Source organism: Ambystoma mexicanum, chromosome 9, assembly GCF_040938575.1.
Source record: "Ambystoma mexicanum isolate Mex_15411 chromosome 9, UKY_AmexF1_1, whole genome shotgun sequence".
In the NCBI taxonomy this organism is placed as follows: Eukaryota; Metazoa; Chordata; class Amphibia; order Caudata; family Ambystomatidae; genus Ambystoma; species Ambystoma mexicanum.
In genome coordinates, this window is record NC_090931.1 from 1280920121 (window position 1) to 1280937969 (window position 17849).

Here is a 17849-nt window from a genome sequence, read left to right on the forward strand (position 1 = left end):
AATAGTTCCCGCTAAGTTCCAGTATCAGTTGCGTGCCATCAGCAAAGTTGGTGAAAAATACACCTAGTTGTGTTAACAGTGTGCATAGACAATGCAACTATAAGTTGAAGAGTAGCGGGGAGAAGCTTGCCCCCTGTAGGACACTGCAGTTTACAGGCCTGGTTGAGGATGCATGTTCGCCCCATATGATCTTGGAGTGCCTTTCTTGGAGAAAGGAAGAGACCCAATCAATAGCCTTGTGGGAGCAATTTCCTGATAGTTCTAGGGCCTCACGGAGCTTCCCATGGTCTAACAAATCGAAAGCTGCCGAGAGGTCCAGGAGTATCAGTAGGCCCGATTTGCCTTTGTCCTGTATGGCCAGCACTTCAGTTTGGAGATCCAACAGTGCAGATTGTGTACTGTGGGCACCTAAGAAGCCTGACTGTTGTGGGTGTAGAAGATTGTTTCTATCCACATAAGTTTGCAGTTGTTCGGTGGTGACCTTATCAAGAACTTTCAAAAGAAAGTTGCAGTTCGTGATTGATCTTAGATTAGAGGGGTCCTGTTGGTTTAATTCTGTTTGTTTTGGAAGAGGTGTTACTGTAACAATCTTTATGGTAGCCGGTACACTACGATCTCTGAAGGAGGCATTAGCCATCCTTCTGAGGAAAGGGATGAAAACTTGCATGTTGTTGAATATTAATTTAGGAGGTAGCATTTTTTGGGCAAGAAGTACAATTCATGTTATTCAATGTTTTTTCCATTTCTTCTATAGATATGGGGTGAATTGAAATTTTGGATTAGATGGTTTTGTGAATTCCTCTTGTGGAGGGGCTGGGAGGGGTGGATTGATATTTTTACAGTTAGTTATTTTTTCTCAAGCTTTAGGAATTTTTATTAGAAAGGGCTCTTTGAACTTTTTCAGTCTTCGGCTGAGGGGTGGAATGGAGGGGAGAGGGATTTCGGTTTTTCAATGGATTTAAGAATTTGGAATAATTTCCCTGTGGAGTTTGCCGCTGTGGCAATTTGCTTGTTATAGTGGTTCTTTTTGAGTTCTGTGATTTTTGTCTTGTAAAGAATTTCAGCGTCCTTCCAATTCCTTTTGTTTATTTCCGATGGGTCTTTTAACCATTTTCTTTCTAATTTCCTTTTCAGTCTTTTAAGTGTTAAGGATTCTTCGTTAAACCAATGTTGATGGTTTATGTTTTGTCTAATTTGTTTCTTTTTTTTGGGGGCGTGGAGATCAAGTATTTCCTGGAAGCATGTATTGTAAGTTTGCCCAATTTTTCACATGTGTCTTCTTCAGTGGTGGTGTTCATTACTAGGTCTATTCCTTGTGATAGTATAAGGGGTGTGATTTTTAAAAAATCTCTGCCTTGTACAGATTTGGGCATGTTATTTGGTTTATCAAATTTTGTTTTTAGGACAAGTCGATTTTATGATGATCTGACCAGATACATGGATATGTTGTTGTTTCTGTCATATTGATATTGTGAGTAATGATCCAATCTAATTGGTTCCCTGAGGTAGATGTAGGTTCCTTGTTTATTACCTTGTAGTCACAGTTTTGTATGTCTGTCTCTAGGTTAATGGCTTCTTTGGCTAAGGTGTTTCCTTGCCATCTATTGATATCACAGAAGAGCATTGTGCCTGTGTTAGTAGTTTTAGGGTTGTTTAATATTTGAGTCAGTCCTTCGTTAAACTCTGAGACCAACGAAGGTGGTCAATAAACAGTGCCTTAAGTGGCACTACAAATCGAGCCGGGGCTCATCGAGGGGGCGTGGCCTAATGGGGGTCTTGATGGCCCGTTAGGCCACGCCCCCTTGACAAGCCCTGGCTCAATGGGCTACTGGCACCCCTGCCAGGCAGCCTTTTGTAGATATTAGCACCCTCTCCCCTATAGGGGAGAGGGTGCTGATCTCTGCATTTATTTTGTATAGGCTTGCCTGGCAAGGGACAGTGCTCGCCTATTCAGCCTTAATGGTGGTGCTGCCCCACGCCAGCTGGGGAGGGGCAGCGTCACCATTAAGGCTGAAAGGGTGAGGCCACTGGAAGCAGAGGTCTTTTTCCGCGGGAGCTTCAGTATTTAGAAAGCAAGGCCTCTGCTTCCAGCGGCCTCACGTTTTCTCCATAATGGTGGCGCCGGCCCATGTGCATCTCTTGATTAAAGGGATGCCTCGCAGGTGCGGCGCCACCATTATGGCTGAAAGGCATTTTTTCTGAAGCCTGAAGCTCTCGCACACGAGCGAGAGCTTCAGGCTGTAGAAAAAATTACTTTTCGTGTAGTGGCGGGGGCTGCCAGGGGAGATTAGTGGGCCCCGGCAGGGCCCCGCCTCAAAACGAAATTTCGGAGCCTGCCGGGGCCCAGCCCCGGCAGGCCCCGGCCCACTTAAAGCCCTGTCAATAAACCACTATGTTGTTCATGCAGCTTGTACAGGTGGGAGAGAATTTGAGATGCAATATTTCGCATCCTGTGCATTCTATGGGGACAGGGAATAGTTTCAAGTTCTGTATGGCTATAATAGCCACACCAACTCCTTTTCCGGAATCTCGTTTTTTAAAGTAAATGGTGTATTCAGAAGGGACTGCTATGTCAATGCTGGGCCCCATTGGTTCTTGCAACCATGTCTCAGTGAGGCACAGGATGTCCAAGTTGTTTATTGGGCATGCTTATTTAATGATCTTGTATTTAGCAGTGCGATTTTCAATTGGGAAGGAGTATTGGTGTTTTCTATGCTGCTTTGTTTTGGATTGATTTTGAATATACATGTTTAATTTTGTATGTGATTTTGCAGTTTGTAAAGACATTTTTGTTTGCTATGACATCTGTATAAAGAAATTAAAATACTTAAATGGGAATCATTAAAAAATATCAGGAAACAATATCCCTTCAAGAATTTGATTCAACTGTTTCTTTTGATCACCTATACAAGCGATTATGCAAAAATTATGCAACTAATCCTGCTTTGTGACACTAGTATTACGCATTAATTCGCTAAAAATACTAGCTTAGCAAGAACCTTTTTTGTTGATCTGTATATATTCCCCATTTCTTGCTATAGTAGGGGTTTTCCCCTTCAGTGTTCTTTCTTCTTCTTTGGCCAGGATCGACAGGTCAGATACAACCACCAGGAGTGGAAATTAAAGTAGGACACTTCGAGAATTAATGAATCCATTGTTTTGGCATGAGGTGGAATAAATGTGCCAGAAGGCCTAGTGGTAGTTTTTCTTGATCTTTACCAGGTCAGGTGACTAGTCCTCTATGAAGGTAAGGGGTCTTGGGGGCGGGTCTGGTCAGGAGATGGCTTAGGTGCAGGATGCTATTTTCCTCGACTTGCAAGCCAATGAATAAAAAATGCCTCTGTTTGAAAATCACCCTAATCTGATGTGTAAGCTTCGATCCTCCGACACAGGGTTACAGTCAGCTTGATTCTCATCATCACAGTCCTAAAGGCTGCCCGCTCCTTGAATTCAGTCCCAACAAGTAGATCCATGGCGTAGATAGTATGTCTCTACGCCCACTTACAGTAGAGGTCTAGTGCTCCTTTAGTTTAACGAGGCACGAAAGATGGCTAGAAAAAAAAAAAAGATAGAAGAGCCGACTCTCGCGCATATGAACAGAAGAACGCAGAAAGCTCATATGGACTTCGAAAAGAAGTCAAAACAGCCAGCGCCTGCATACGCGAGAGAAGAGAGTTGCCCCCTGAAGTGTGTAAGAGTGAAACCAGAGGATTACATGGTAACAATAAGATTGCATTAGAAGGGACTTGCTGGTTTATTAAAATAAACATTGCAAAAGGGTAATGATGCACAGGTCTGTAAGGTTCAACAGACCGCATTCGAAAAAATATTCTGTAGTGAACGCACGTTGCTAAATCGTTGACAAGAATGAACACGGAAACAAACCTGGATCACAGAAGTTCATAGGCATGGCAAAATTAACTTTTATTATACGTGTTCTGCTTGAAAATCCTTAAAATACATTTTTTTTAAAACCATATCCACTGACCATCCATTCATCTTCTCCCACCGATCCATCCATCCGTTTGCCATACTCTAACCCCCATCCATGCATTACCTTTTCAACTATTTTCACCCCTCATCCAGCCCGATATACAAACAAATTCATCCACTCATCAATTAATTCACACTCATAAAAACCTATTGCTTTAACAAATGTTTGGTTAGTCTTCCTGCAACATTACAGAAGAGAATCAGAGGGATACAGTACAATCAAAACTAAGCCATGTTGCTTCTGTACTGGAACACAGCAAACCTAGACATGTTTTGGTCTTTCTCGGTCTGGTTGGTGCAGCAAACAAGGAAGCTCTCTGTGCCTACGCTTTCCCATGTTAGACTATGCCCTGCAATCACTAAACCATGATGGTGGGAATCTTTGAATTATAATCACATAGAATTACTCTAGAAAGCTTCTGTTTTGCTTTTAGCCAGCTTGAAATATTAAAATATAGAGCAAGTCTCTAAGTGGAAGAGAATATTTCAAGACATGAGTTCCTTGCTCGCTCTGATGAAGTATGAGGTTGTCTGTGTTACTGTTAAGACAAGAGCCCTCATTACAACTCTGGCCGTAGCCGTGCGGTTAAAAACAGCACGGCTGCCGCCGGAGTTGCATTTTTTCCAGCACGCGTGAATGGGCAAGAACCGGGTCATGCCGAGTTATGCGGACCCGGTACTTGCCCATTTTCGGGTGCCGGAATCAAGGGCCTCCTCATCCCTTCAGCCTGCCCCATAGGGCTGAATGGGTATGGGGACGTCGGATGCACCGGCACAACTTTGCATGTCCATCCGACGTGCTCTGCTTGCGGGTGCCTTTACACCCGCCAGGAAAAACCTGGCAGGTGAAACGGTTCCCACGAGCAGAGCCTGTAGTATGGTGGTCCGGGAAGTACAGTACCGGCATGCTTCCCGGTACCGTACTTCCCAGACCGCCATGCTCGTAATAAGGGCCAAGGTGTCCTTGCAATTCATGCTGGACTGTTGCCTTTGCAGCTTTGAATATGGATGGTCCCATTCTTTAATGGTGAATATGAGTTAGAAACAATAAAATGGAAGGTGTTCAGAGGAATTCACAGTGATTGTGACTAATTCAAAGGTTTAATTAATAATTTTTCGTCGTCTATGGATTGCCAATAAAAGCAGAACGTGAGCAGGAACAGAAGAAAGTGTGCAACAAGGAGAAATCTCTTCACTTCAATGTTCCTATAAGCATGTTATATAATACGCTATCGGACATTCTGAAAATTGAGTCTATACTGAAACCTATAACTTGCCTACCATATTATGACTTACCTAGACCCAAAACGTTGCACAAGTTTCTCATTGCATTGCTCATTTCTCCCAGTTTCATGTAAACTTCATTCATTCGTGGAAAAATCCCATTTGAAGAAGTGACATCAAATAATTTTTGAAAATGCAATACAAATGACTGCAATGTTTGCTGGGAAATCCTTTCACTGCCCTAAAGTGAAAACAACAAAAAACATGTTTATTCTGGGATGTGAATATAAATGTAATAAACATCAATTAAATAATGATCACATTTTAAACACAATGTAATGCTTCAACTTTTCTGACGTCCCTCGTCAGAGACGTAGTAGCCGAGAGCCTGTACCAACTCCAGGCAAGGGAATATTTTCTTTGCCTTGGAAGGATTAGGAAGAGGGAAAAAAACTGGAAGAGGGATCGTTTGAGAATGCAAGAAAGTTTTCACTCTCAACGTCATGTTCTCCTTGGAGAAAACCAAATAGGGAGGTTTAACAGGGTTGCCATAGCAACGCTCCCTTCAACAGATTGCCTTGAAGGCATCACAAAGCAAGGGCTTGAGAAACTCAACACTGTGAAGGCATCATGAAGTAAGACACAGAGAACAGATTCAATTATCTTAAATAAAAGGTTTCATTTTCCTCAAAGGTCAGGATGGTGTAAGGCCTAACCTGCCCTATATGCTAAGGTCTAAACTTGCCCTCACAACTAAATATATACAATGTGTAGGTATGTGAGTCAGCAGCAAAAGAAATGGTGTGCAAAACTAAGTTCTGAGCTTATTCCAGCTTCTGACTTATACTCAGCTTCCCCTTCCCCAAGTTCAGAACAGTTCCAAAGGGCATCGGGGTTCCCTTCCCCAAGAGTTCAACACAGTTCAAAAGGTCTTGGGATTCCCTTTCCCAAGAAGTCAGCTCTTCAAGCACCACAATGATAATCAGTTCAAATCTCCTGGCTTACAAAACAGTGCCAATTCAACTCCTTAGTCACTCAGACTCTTCAATGGTTCATACGGGTTGCTCGCCGTCTGCCTCGCTCATGCACTTCAGCAACCGTTGCAAAATATAACTCCTTTACATTTGCTTTCCTTGGCTCTTTCAAAGTAGGGGTCACTCAGTCTAGGCACAGTTGTCGGGCCACATGGTCCATCCATTACAGGTCATGCAACCGATAACCATTGGCACTTTGTTATACTTATGTATTGTTTAGGTTTTCACCAACACATGTTTTCCTTTCTCTCTGAACCCGTGTCCTTGGCCAACACTTATTTCAGTTGATTCTCTTTGGTAGTCTCTTGGCTTTGCCACAACATGTATCTCATAGAATTCCATCTGTGGTGTTCACCCTTTTCCACCACCTTGCTTGCATATGCTTTCACTTTATTCAAAAGTGTTGTTTGCACTTGCTTTCACTTGCTTTCGTCTCTCGTACTGTATTCACATATGCTCATATCGTTCAGTTAGTTCGGTATTCAATAATGCTTGAATCAACAATGCTTGTTGCACTTCTCAAATGTATTTATAACACTTTGCATCTTGTTCGGTATTCAAAAACCCTTGGTTTGAACTTTCACAGCAGTTTTAATAGTTTTCAGTACATTCAGCATTTAGATATGCTTATTTCCAGCCCACGAAGCACCCCGGTGTGAGTGTTCCCTTCTTTACACTCAACGGTTTGCGATTGCTCCTCTGGGCGTCTTGGGTCTGCTTCCTGGCTTCTTTCAGCTCTGCCTTGTTCTAGCGTTCGCCACCCTGGGATCTTGCAGAGTGTAGCTCTGCGTTACCTCAGAGGAAGCTACGGATAGCCCCTGTCGCTCTCTCAGCAGCAATCAGGAGTCTTCGGTGCCCCACAGCTTCTGCTGTGGACACCGGGCAGGGAGGACAACAGGCTTCTTGACCCTCTCACGGCCAGCTTTGGCCCTGGCGTCTCTCTCACTCCTGCTCAGCATGGCTTCCCTCCAGACAGTTCCGCCAACCTGTTCCAATTCTGCACACCGCGTATCGTTCTCCAGGCAGTCTCTCTCCCAGCCTTTTCTCTCTCACCGCTGGGCAATCACCCATTTTAAACACTTGTGACTTCTTTACGGGTTGTAGGTGCAAGTTCTTCACTTCAATTGCCTGACCATGGTTAGGCCGATTAGCTGGACATGCCTGGCTAGTACAATGGAACTCCTCCAAAGCCCTCTTCCTCGTCTCAGTACCAAAGTGATGTGATTGAAGGGAAGTGTGCATAACTTCCAGTTGTTTCCTCCTCGTCCCAGTCTTAATGTGAAATGACTGTGGGATGTTTTGAGTAGACGAGTGGGACACAGACTGAAAATAGTCTACAAAAAGCAGGGGGACGATAGGGCTCCTTGTTACAAGGGAAAGGGGGATACCATGTCTCACCCTAAGACATCCTCTCCCCACTCCCCAGGTTCCCTAAACCCAGGTGATCCTACCTCGTATTTCCACCCCAACGGTCGGGATCCAAGAGCAATGGCCTTTCCCTGGCAACCTGAGAGGAAGATTCTGGGGGGAGTAAAAGTGAGGATGCCCTCAGGTTCCTCACAATACATGCCGAAAATCTGACATGTTCACTTAAAACTGAAACCACTGGCAACGGTGGTGCCACTGAAGCAACCTAATGTGTAACCAGGCTTCTGGGACCAGCAGAATGCAGGAGGACATGAAACCCAACAGATGCAGAAAGGCTGAGAACAGAACTCGACCCTGGGATCGGAAGAGGTGCACCACCTGAAAGATATTCACCACTCAGTCTTCAGGGGTAAAGGCCCAGTGGAAGCAAATGTCCAAGACCTCCCTGATTAAACGGCCCTGGAACAGCAAAATCAGAGACTTTTTGAAGTTGATGGAAAAAGAAAAGATGTGCCGACACCTGGCCCCAGGGAGCATGCTCAGACGAGCCAGTCGTCCAAGTAGGGAAAGATGTGAATGCCTTTTATCCTGGGATGAGCCGCCGCCGTCGCCACTACCACCGGTGAATAACCTGGGTGCCGAATAAAGACAGAACGGTATGACTTTAACCTGGTGATGTTGCCCCACAACCAACCTCAAGTACTTCCTGTGCTTCATATGGATAGGCACATGGTAGAAGACCTCCTCAAGGTCCAGTGACAGCAACCAGTCATGCAGATCGAGGGCTTGGAGGATCTGACCTAGAGTGACTATTTTGAATTTGTCCTTGAACAAGAACAGATTTAACAGTCTCAAATCGACAATAGGATGCAAGCCCCCCTTTCCCCGGTCGTCCTTCGGAACAAGAAAATTAGTAGAGTACCACCCTTTCCTTCGTTCCAAGAACAGAAATAGTTCTACCACATTCTTAATCAGAAGCTCACAGACATCCTCTGTGTCTGGAGGCTGAATGGTATGACGAGGGGTATGGTCCTAGGCGCGCTGAGCGAAATGGAGACGATAACCATTTTGAAGGAACTGTAAGGCCCAAGCATCGGACGTGGTGTGAACCCATTCCAAGCCGAACTGGGAATTCCTCCAACCGACTGGGGGCATGTGGTAGACTATTCTTTCACAGGGGTGTTCCACTCTGGGTGTCTGAGGTTAATAGTGGCTTCTGTGGTGGCCACCCTTTGGGGCACCTCTGTCTCTACCTCTCAGCAAGCATCTGCCTTGCAGCCTACCCATCATAGTCTGACCTTTCCAGCGGGGAGCATAGGTGGTAGAGAGGCAAAATCACAACCCGTTAGATAGAGCAGAGGGCTGGTGATCGGTCAAACCCAAATACTTGGCTGTCACTTGGAAGACTGAAACCTCAACAAGGAGTCATCCCTCTTTGCTCCAAAAAGAGTATGCCTGTCAAAGGGCATGTCCAGCAGCTTTGCTTGTACATCCTGAGCAAAGCCACGCGTCCTCATCCACCAGTGACGTTGCACCACTATGCTTGTTGCCATGGAATGGCTGGAGTCCCGACTACAGCATATAGCGGGAAGCCTACCTATCACCCAGCACAGTGTCTAGAAACCCTTCTCTCATCACCTTTAGGGATGTGATGTGCCACACAATCTAGTGCAGACCACAGACCAAAGGAGAACTTTAGCAGGACACAGCAGGCGTTCACAGCATGCAGGGCAAGGCTACCTGAGGCAAACACCTTTTTCTACCAATCGTCCAGCCACTTATCCTCGGTTAGGTGGGAGAGAAGAGAAGGAGGACGTCTTCAAATTGGCCGCCATGGCCTGCATCACAAAGCTCTTGGGGGAGGCATGGGTGGACAAGAAAGCTGGATCCAAAGGGGTTTGTTTGTTTGTTTATTTATAGCACGCGCCAGACCCGAAGGTATCCGGGCGCGTGTGCAAGAATACTTTAAGCTTACAGGTTACAGTTACACATTCCAAGTAGATACAGGATACATTGACAACAGGATAATGATTACCCTACAAGTTTGTACAAAGGGTTATATACAGAGTTATATACACAGGTATTTGTACACATAGATGTATACACAGTATATGTGGAAAGTCAAAAAGCAAGGTGGAGTAAGTGGGGGAGAAGAGCATGTAAGTATGCGTTCAATTACAGTTTAACAGATGGGTAAGACGTAGGTAGTTCTGGTGTCGGTCAGTTACAGGTCGTTTTCTTTGAGCCATTTAATACAGTTAGGTCTGAAGTGTGGATAGGATTGGTCAGACATTAAAGAGGATGGGAGGGAGTTCCACAACTGGGCTGCTTTGACAGGGAAGCTGTTGCCTCCGGCAGTGCTCAGTTTAAATGGGGGCACAATTAGCTGGTTGGTATATGCTTCTCTGGTAGGTCTATTGGAAGTTCTTCTTTTGAACCTTTCAGTTAGGTATTTGGAGGCTAAATCATTAATACTTTTGAATGTTAGTGATACTATTTTAAGTTTAATTTTGTCCGCTGTAGAGAGCCAATTAGATTGTCTTCTGACATCTGAGATATGCTCTCTTCTTGGGATGCCTAAGTCGGCCCCGAGGGCATTCTTCTGCAACATTTGGACATTTTGCAGCGTGTGTTTATTAGACCCTATGTATAATGTGTTAGAATAGTCCAATTTGGATAATACCAGAGCTCTTGATAGGGTGAGACAGCTCGTAGCTGACAGGTATGGTTTTGCTGCTCTAATAAATTTACATGTGTATGCGGTACTAGAGGCCATCACACTCACCTGCTTTGTTAGAGAGAGGCAAGAGTCGAGGTAAAAACCTAATGTTTTGACCTCTTTTGCTACTTTAATGGTAATGCCATCTATAACAAATGATGAATAGTCATTGTTCAGTATTTTGATATTTTGTGCATTCCCCAGTATGATGAGTTCCGTTTTGTCATCATTCAGGCATAGACCATGACGGGCCATTCATGCCTGGATGATGAGGTATATCTCATTCACCAAGGCCAAATCCTGTTCATAATCCCCCGAAAGTGGGATGAGAATCTGAGTGTCATCTGCATAGTTAGTGTAGGTGACACCCAGAAGGTCCAGATTATCAAACAGGGGCTTCGTGAAAATGTTATACATGGTAGGAGAGACGCAGGAGCCCTGGGGAACACCACATGTGATAGGTACTGGGTCAGCTGCTGCCGAGGTAGAGAAAACCCTCCTAGTTCTGCCACTTAAGAACGACTTGATCCACGCAATAGCATGTGTGGAGAAGTGGGCCGCAGATTCCAGGTGGGTACAGAGCACATCATGCTCTACCAAGTCAAATGCCGCTGAGAGATCCAGTAGGAGGAGTAAGGCTGTTTTTCCAAGATCTCTCAGCTCATCGACCTGGGTTTTGAGATCGATAAGCGCGGTTTCGGTACCGTGCTGAGGCCTAAAGCCTGATTGTCTGGTACCTAATAGTTGATTCAGCTCCAAGTATTTTTGGATCTGTAAGTAAGCCACTCTGTCTAGTATTTTTAACAGAAATGGTACCGTTATAATTGGCCTGTAGTTAGTCGGGATGGACGGGTCCAAAGTTTGCTTTTTAAGGAGGGGGAGGACCCATGATTGTTTGAGGTTGTCTGGTATCGTGCCTGATGCAAAGGAAGCATTAATGAGTTTAGAAATAAATGGGGATAGGTCTCTGGCCGCATCTTTTATCAGTTGGGCTGGGCATATGTCGAATCGATAGTTGGTAGGTTTGAGCGAGCGTATTATCTTTTCAATCTCTAAAATAGTTACTTTGGTGAAGTTGAATTTTTGTTCTAGTTTGGTGGAAGTAGGAGGTTTACCTTTTTGATTAGTTGAAGGAGGAATATTTTGTTTCTTTTTCTCAATTTTTGTTTGGAGTGTAGCTATTTTGTCGTTAAGCGCTTTTTGGATGTTGGAGCACCAAGTTTTATTTTTGTCGCAGTTGTACGGAGCAGGGATGGGGTTTTCCAGTTCCTTTAGTATAATGAATAGCTCTTTGGTTCCAGATTTAGCCTTCAGTATTCTGTTGTTAAAGTTCTCTTTTTTAGCTCTCCTTATTTCATTTTTGTAAAATCTAAAGGCGTTGACGAGAGCTGCTTTATTGGTCTCAGATAGAGTTAGTCGCCAGGTGGATTCACATTTGCGTTTTTCAATCCTTGGGGATTTGAGGTGAGGGGTGAACCAGGTGTTTAAGTGTGCTCTGGGCTTACTTTTTCTCATTTTCAAAGGGGCGATAGTATCCAAGGCTATGGCCATGGTTGAGTTGAATTCATTCGCTAGAGCTGAGGGGTTTAGTGATTCAGGTAGGGAGTTTATATTTGGGAGGATAAGTGGTAGCAGTTTGTCCGTGGTTATGTTTTTTTTAATTTCTGGTTGGTAAAAGGGGAGCCAATATATTTTCCTTAGGTTGGGTAGTGCTTTAATTTATGAGGAAGGTAATAATCTGTCCAGATTTGTGGGCTGACATCAGTAATAGTTATATTATAGTTGTGGTTGGCTACCCAGTCGAGCGTTCGGCCTTTCTCGTGGGTAGGTTGTGAAATTCTTTTGGTGAATCCTAGTTCTGAGATGACATTGGTGATATTGGTCGCTTGCAAATCTTTATGGTCGTTGAAACCAAAATTCAGGTCTCCCCATAGGATGGCTTGCGATGAGTTTTTTAGATTATTTGAGAGGATCATAGAGATGTCCTCCTTAAAAGTTCCAATAGGACCTGGTGGCCTATAGTTGAGGTGTATATTGATAGATTGAGAGGATGATGTTGAGAGTTTAGCGGTTAAGGATTTGAAGGATTTGGTGTTTGAAGGCGTTTATATTTTTATGGTGAGATTATTTTTAACGATGATGGCTAAGCCGCCTCCTTGAAAATTGGTTCTATCTTCTCTGAAAATGTTGTAATTAGGGGACAAGGCAAGCACCAGCGCGGGTCCTGCTGCTTGCTGAAGCCAGGTTTCCGTTATGTCTAGGAGGTCATAATCACTTATTTGGATGAGATCGGCAATTTCGGTGGCATGTGCCATTAATGGGCACCCTTCAGCGGGGTGTTTGGTTTAGGTGTCGCAGGGGTGACACGACTTTTCTTTTTAGTTGGCATATTACTTGATTTGCAGTGATTGTTAAAGTGGGAATCTCTTTTGGTGGGGGAGGTGTTTAGTTTGGTGGCATTGAGTTGGAAGTCTTTTCTATTGCTAGGTCTGGCGACTAGTCTGGCTGGAGGTTCATAGATTTTATGTAGTCTTGATCGTAATTTGGCATTTCTGCTTAAGGTGTCACACAGGATGTTTGTTAGAAAGTGGTAGGGGATAGGTAACTTTATAGACTGAGGGTCAGAGTCTTGGGTGATGGTTGTTCGGCGCTCATCAGAGTTCGATGTTACACTGGGCATAAATTGCGGTGGGTGGTATACTGTTATCATTGTGGACCAGAGAGTGGTCAGAGAGAGGAGGGTGGAGATCATTCTATCCTAAGGATGCTCATCTCTGTCTGGTGGGGGGCCACAGTGATGTCTGGGTAATCACTAATAGGTTATGGAGCTCATGGTTTCTAGCATGGCAGTAGTAACAGTCGTAGTAGTGGAGAGCAGAGTAATTTATCTTAGGGCAGGCAGGGTAAGCTAGTACAAAATAGGCAGCTCAGTGCAGGCAAAGTAGGCCAGTACACAATAGGCAGCTCAGGGCAGGCAAGGTAGGCAGGCAGGTACACAATAGGCAGCTCAGGGCAGGCAAAGCGAGCTAGCATATGGTATGTAGCTTAGGGCAGGCAGAGTAGGCCAGTACACAATAGGCAGCTCAGGGCAGGCAAAGTAGGCCAGTACACAATATACAGATCAGGGCAGGCAAGTACACAATAGGCAGCTCAGGGCAGGCAATAGTGGGCTAATACATGGTATGTAGCTTAGGGCAGGCAAGGTAGGCCAGTACACAATAGGCAGCTCAGGGCAGGCAAAGTAGGCCAGTACACAATATGCAGCTCAGGACAGGCAAGGCAGGCCAGTACACAATATGCAGGCCATGGTAGGCAAGGTAGGCCAGTATATAATATGCAGCTCAGGGCAGTCAAGGTAGGCAGGGAAACAATATGCAGCTCAGGGCAGGCAAGGTAGGCCGGTACACAATATGCAGCTCAGGGCAGGCAAGGTAGGCCAGTACATAATATGCAGCTCAGGGCAGGCAAGGTAGGCCAGTACATAATATGCAGCTCAGGGCAGGCAAGGTAGGCAGGTACACAATATGCAGCTCAGGGCAGGCAAGGTAGGCCAGTACATAATATGCAGCTCAGGGCAAGCAAGGTAGGCAGGTACACAATATGCAGCTCAGGGCAGGCAAGGTAGGCCAGTACACAATATGCAGCTCAGGGCAGGCAAGGTAGGCAGGTACACAATATGCAGCTCAGGGCAGGCAAGGTAGGCAGGTACACAATATGCAGCTCAGGGCAGGTAAGGTAGGCAGGTACACAATATGCAGCTCAGGGCAGGCAAGGTAGGCAGGTACACAATATGCATCTCAGGGCAGGCAAGGTAGGCAGGTACACAATATGCAGCTCAGGGCAGGCAAGGTGGGATAATGCACAATGGGTAGATGGGCATAGGTTAACAAGTCTGCATTCATGGTGTCAGGTAGAGAGTATAGTATGGGCAAAGCAAGGGAATTCACAATACAAAGAATGCTATTATGAGCGTTGAGCTATGGTAAAGTCAGAGGTAGTATCAAAGTCATTTCACTGTAGTGAGTACTGGTAGTTTCTTAGCCAGTTACACAACATCATGTGAGGGCTGGTGGAGAATGGGCAGGGTTTCAGGCCCTGGCCTCTGCAGCCTCTAGGCAGGCTCGAGACAGGCACTGATCCTTTGTGTGAGGATCCTTGGTGGGAGGGCCAGCTTCGCCTGCCGGCTCACGATTGGCCCTGAAAAGGGGTGCCACTCCAATCGGATTGTGTTGTGCTGGTGAGTAGGAGGAGGACGTTTTCAGTAGAAGGGTCATATGTCCTCAGTGTAGAAGCCGACAGCCATTTTTGAAAGGGAACACCTCGTGTGTTCTAATGGCCACTCGGCTGTAGTTGGGGCAATTCTCGTTTTTTCTTGCATTTATTTATGAAAAAAGCAATTTCAGCAGCTCCGGTGCTCAAATGGATAAATAACACGCGGTTTTTGCATGAGGTGGCAGAATAAAGATGTTTTGCCAAAGTATTGGCAAAATAGGGCTAGAAGCCTACCTTGCTTCTGGTAAGCCCAGCAAGGCTGCTGGGGGCACTGCTCCTGCAGTGGAGAGGGCTCCTGCGCCTCCGGTGTCCAGTCTGCAATGTGCAGAAGTGGGCCTTTCCCACACATCTAGCACCAGAACTTACATAGCTGTATTGAACGGCAGCAAGGTTTACCGTCTGGGTCTTTCATCCAAAATGTCTGTTAGTTCAAATTGGACTTTCGGTCTGGACTGGGCTGAAAACCCATGGGTGTCAGCAACTTTGGCCATTAGCCTCTGGAATGATGCCCAAGGTTTCGTGGGACTTGGAAGAAGAACACGTTACTTATCTTACCTGGTAACGTTCTTACGATGGGATGTTCCTCCGACGTATTCCACATCTATGACAGTAATGACCACAGCTGTGCAGCTTTGGAAATTTTGTCAGCGTATGCGTCCTGCGTCGATGACGTCGATATGCTGTCCCTCAAGGTCCACCATCGAGGGTCGACGTCACCGGTTGTTATATCTACGACGCACAGCGCCCGTAGCCTCAGTTGTAGTTTTTTCCCAGAACTTGTGGCACCAATCTTCTGCCAGTATCACTACAGAAAGCCTTGCGGAAACGTAAGCTGCAATTGCATAAGAAATTCTGTAGAGGGGCAGGCTGGGAGGGTTCCATGTGGAATACACCAGAGAAACATCCCATCGAAAGAACGTTACCAGGTAAGATAAGTAACTTGTTCTTCGATGGGGATTGTGTCCTCCAACGTATTCCACATCTATGACAGACTCCCAAAGCAGTACCAACGTATGGAGGTGGGAAAAGAATTTATAATTTTAGAATGCCCAATCAGATTGCTGAATACAGGACTGCCTTACTAAAGGCCAGATCCTGCCCATGGATGGAGTCCAGGGAATAGTGTCTCACAAAGGTATGGACAGAAGCCCATGTGGCTGCTTCGCAAATACTGTGAATCGGAACGCCCCTCTGTAGGGACGTGGAAGCAGCCACGCCCCTAGTAGAGTGAGCCTGTAGGCCTACTGGAGGGTCCTTACCCGCCAAACAGTAACATTCAGAGATTGTCAAAATGATCAATCTGGACAAGGTCTGCTTGGAAACAGCCTGACCTAAACGCATTCCAACAAAGAGCTGATCGTCCACTCTGACCCCGGACATCCGTGAGAGATAGAAACTCAAAGCTCTCCTAGGATCCAACCTATGGAGTCTCTCCTCTTCCTTACCAGGATGTGGAGGAGAATAAAACGCTGGAAGAATCACCTTCTGGCTTAAGTGAAAATCCGAAACAACCATCGGAAGAAAAGGAGGACGAACCCCAAGGACAACCCTGTCCTTATGGAACACCATGAAAGGTGGCTTAGCAGAAAGTGCCTGCAACTCACTCACTCTGCGTGCGGAAGTAACCGCAACTAAAAATACAGTCTTAAAGGACAACAGTCTCAGCGGACAAGAATGTAAGGACTCAAAAGGAGCTCCCATTAGGAACTTTAAAACCAAGTTCAAATCCCATCCCAGCACCTGGAAAGGCGACAGTGGAAACACATTAGTTAGCCCTTTTAGAAACTGAGAAATCAAAGGAATCTTAAAATAAGAACACTCCTCAGACGAGCGCGTAAATATTGACAGCCCCGCCAGCTAACCCTTAATGGTACCCACTTGCAGGCCCTTGTGGGCTAACGAAAGCAAAGACAGAACCAAACGAATGGAACATTGGAAAGGATCCACATTCTGTACCCTGCACCAGCCGCAGAACATTCTCCAACGGCAACGGTACAGGGATTTTGTTGCGGGCCTTCTGGCTGAAAGCAACACGTCCATCACGTCTTCAGGGAGGTCCCAATCCTTATACCTCAACCTTTCAGATACCAAGCATGAAGGCTGAAAGACTTGACCTCTGGATGGAGAATCCGACCCCCCTCCCGTGAGAGCAGATCATCTCGATAGGGAAGACGGCGTGGAGGGCAGATGGACATGTCGAGAAGGTCCGGCCCATGCCAGAGCAATGAGGATCATCCGGGAACCGAACCTCCGTAACACTTGCGGAATGACAGGGAGAGGAGGGAACGCATACAGCAGTGGGAAGGACCACTCCACTACGAACGCGTCCCCTAAGGCTCCACTTGGAGGAAATTCCCGCGAGCAGAATCTTTCGCACTTCCGGTTGACACTGGTGGCAAAGAGATCCATTTGTTGGGTTCCCCAAAGGGTGAAGATCTCCAAATGAACTTCCCGAGCCAGCTCCCACTCGCGAGAGACCGTGCTCTGCCTGCTCAGAGCGTCCGCCGCCACGTTTTCATCTCCGGCCAGATGAACTGCCGAGATCGAAATTTCCTGCTGGATGGACCAGAACCAGAGCTGCATCACCTCTCTGCACAGTGGGAGTGACCCTGCCCCCCCCTTTTTTGTTGAGGTAGTGCATGGCCACTGTATTGTCCATCATAATCAGGACACTCTCCCCCCCCACACAGATGGCAGAAAAGCCTTCAGGGCTAGCCTGACGGCCCTCAGCTCTAACAGATTGATGTGGAGTCTGGACTCCGACGGAGACCAACGACCCCTGACTGTCAACTCGTTGGCATGAGCTCCCCATCCCGTGAGGGATGCGTCGGTCACGATCGTCACCTACGGCCAGGGTAGCCAAAATGGTGCTCCCCTCATCAGATTGCCTTTGACGGCCCACCACAGAAGATCCTGGGCGACCGAGGGCGGCACCTGAACGGGATCCAACATCCTGCCGGAGAACTGCGACCACTGCATCTTGAGTGCCCACTGCAGAGATCTCATCCGCAGCCCGGCCTCTGGCACCAGTAGAATGCAGGATGCCATGAGGCTGAGCAACCTCAAGAACTCAAACGCCGGGAGACTCTGGGCATGTTGAAACTTGTCCACCATCTGCAGAATGTAATGAGCCCTCACCTGGGGAGGCGAACACTGCCCCAGAGATGTGTCAAGCACTGCTCCGATGTACTGGAGCCATTGGGTAGGTGTCACATGAGACTTCTCTAAGTTGAGGGAGA

General features: G+C 46.2%; 1 protein-coding gene across 1 annotated transcript in view; it reads right to left on the bottom strand.

Moving 5' to 3' along the window:
• Positions 1–17849, bottom strand: part of CEP70 (centrosomal protein 70) — a 1232997-nt gene that overhangs the window by 247545 nt on the left and 967603 nt on the right. Inside the window, exon 15 of the mRNA XM_069616613.1 lies at positions 5290–5458. Within this exon, the coding sequence (XP_069472714.1) occupies positions 5290–5458 (169 nt within the window). The remainder of the gene's footprint in view (positions 1–5289; positions 5459–17849) is intronic.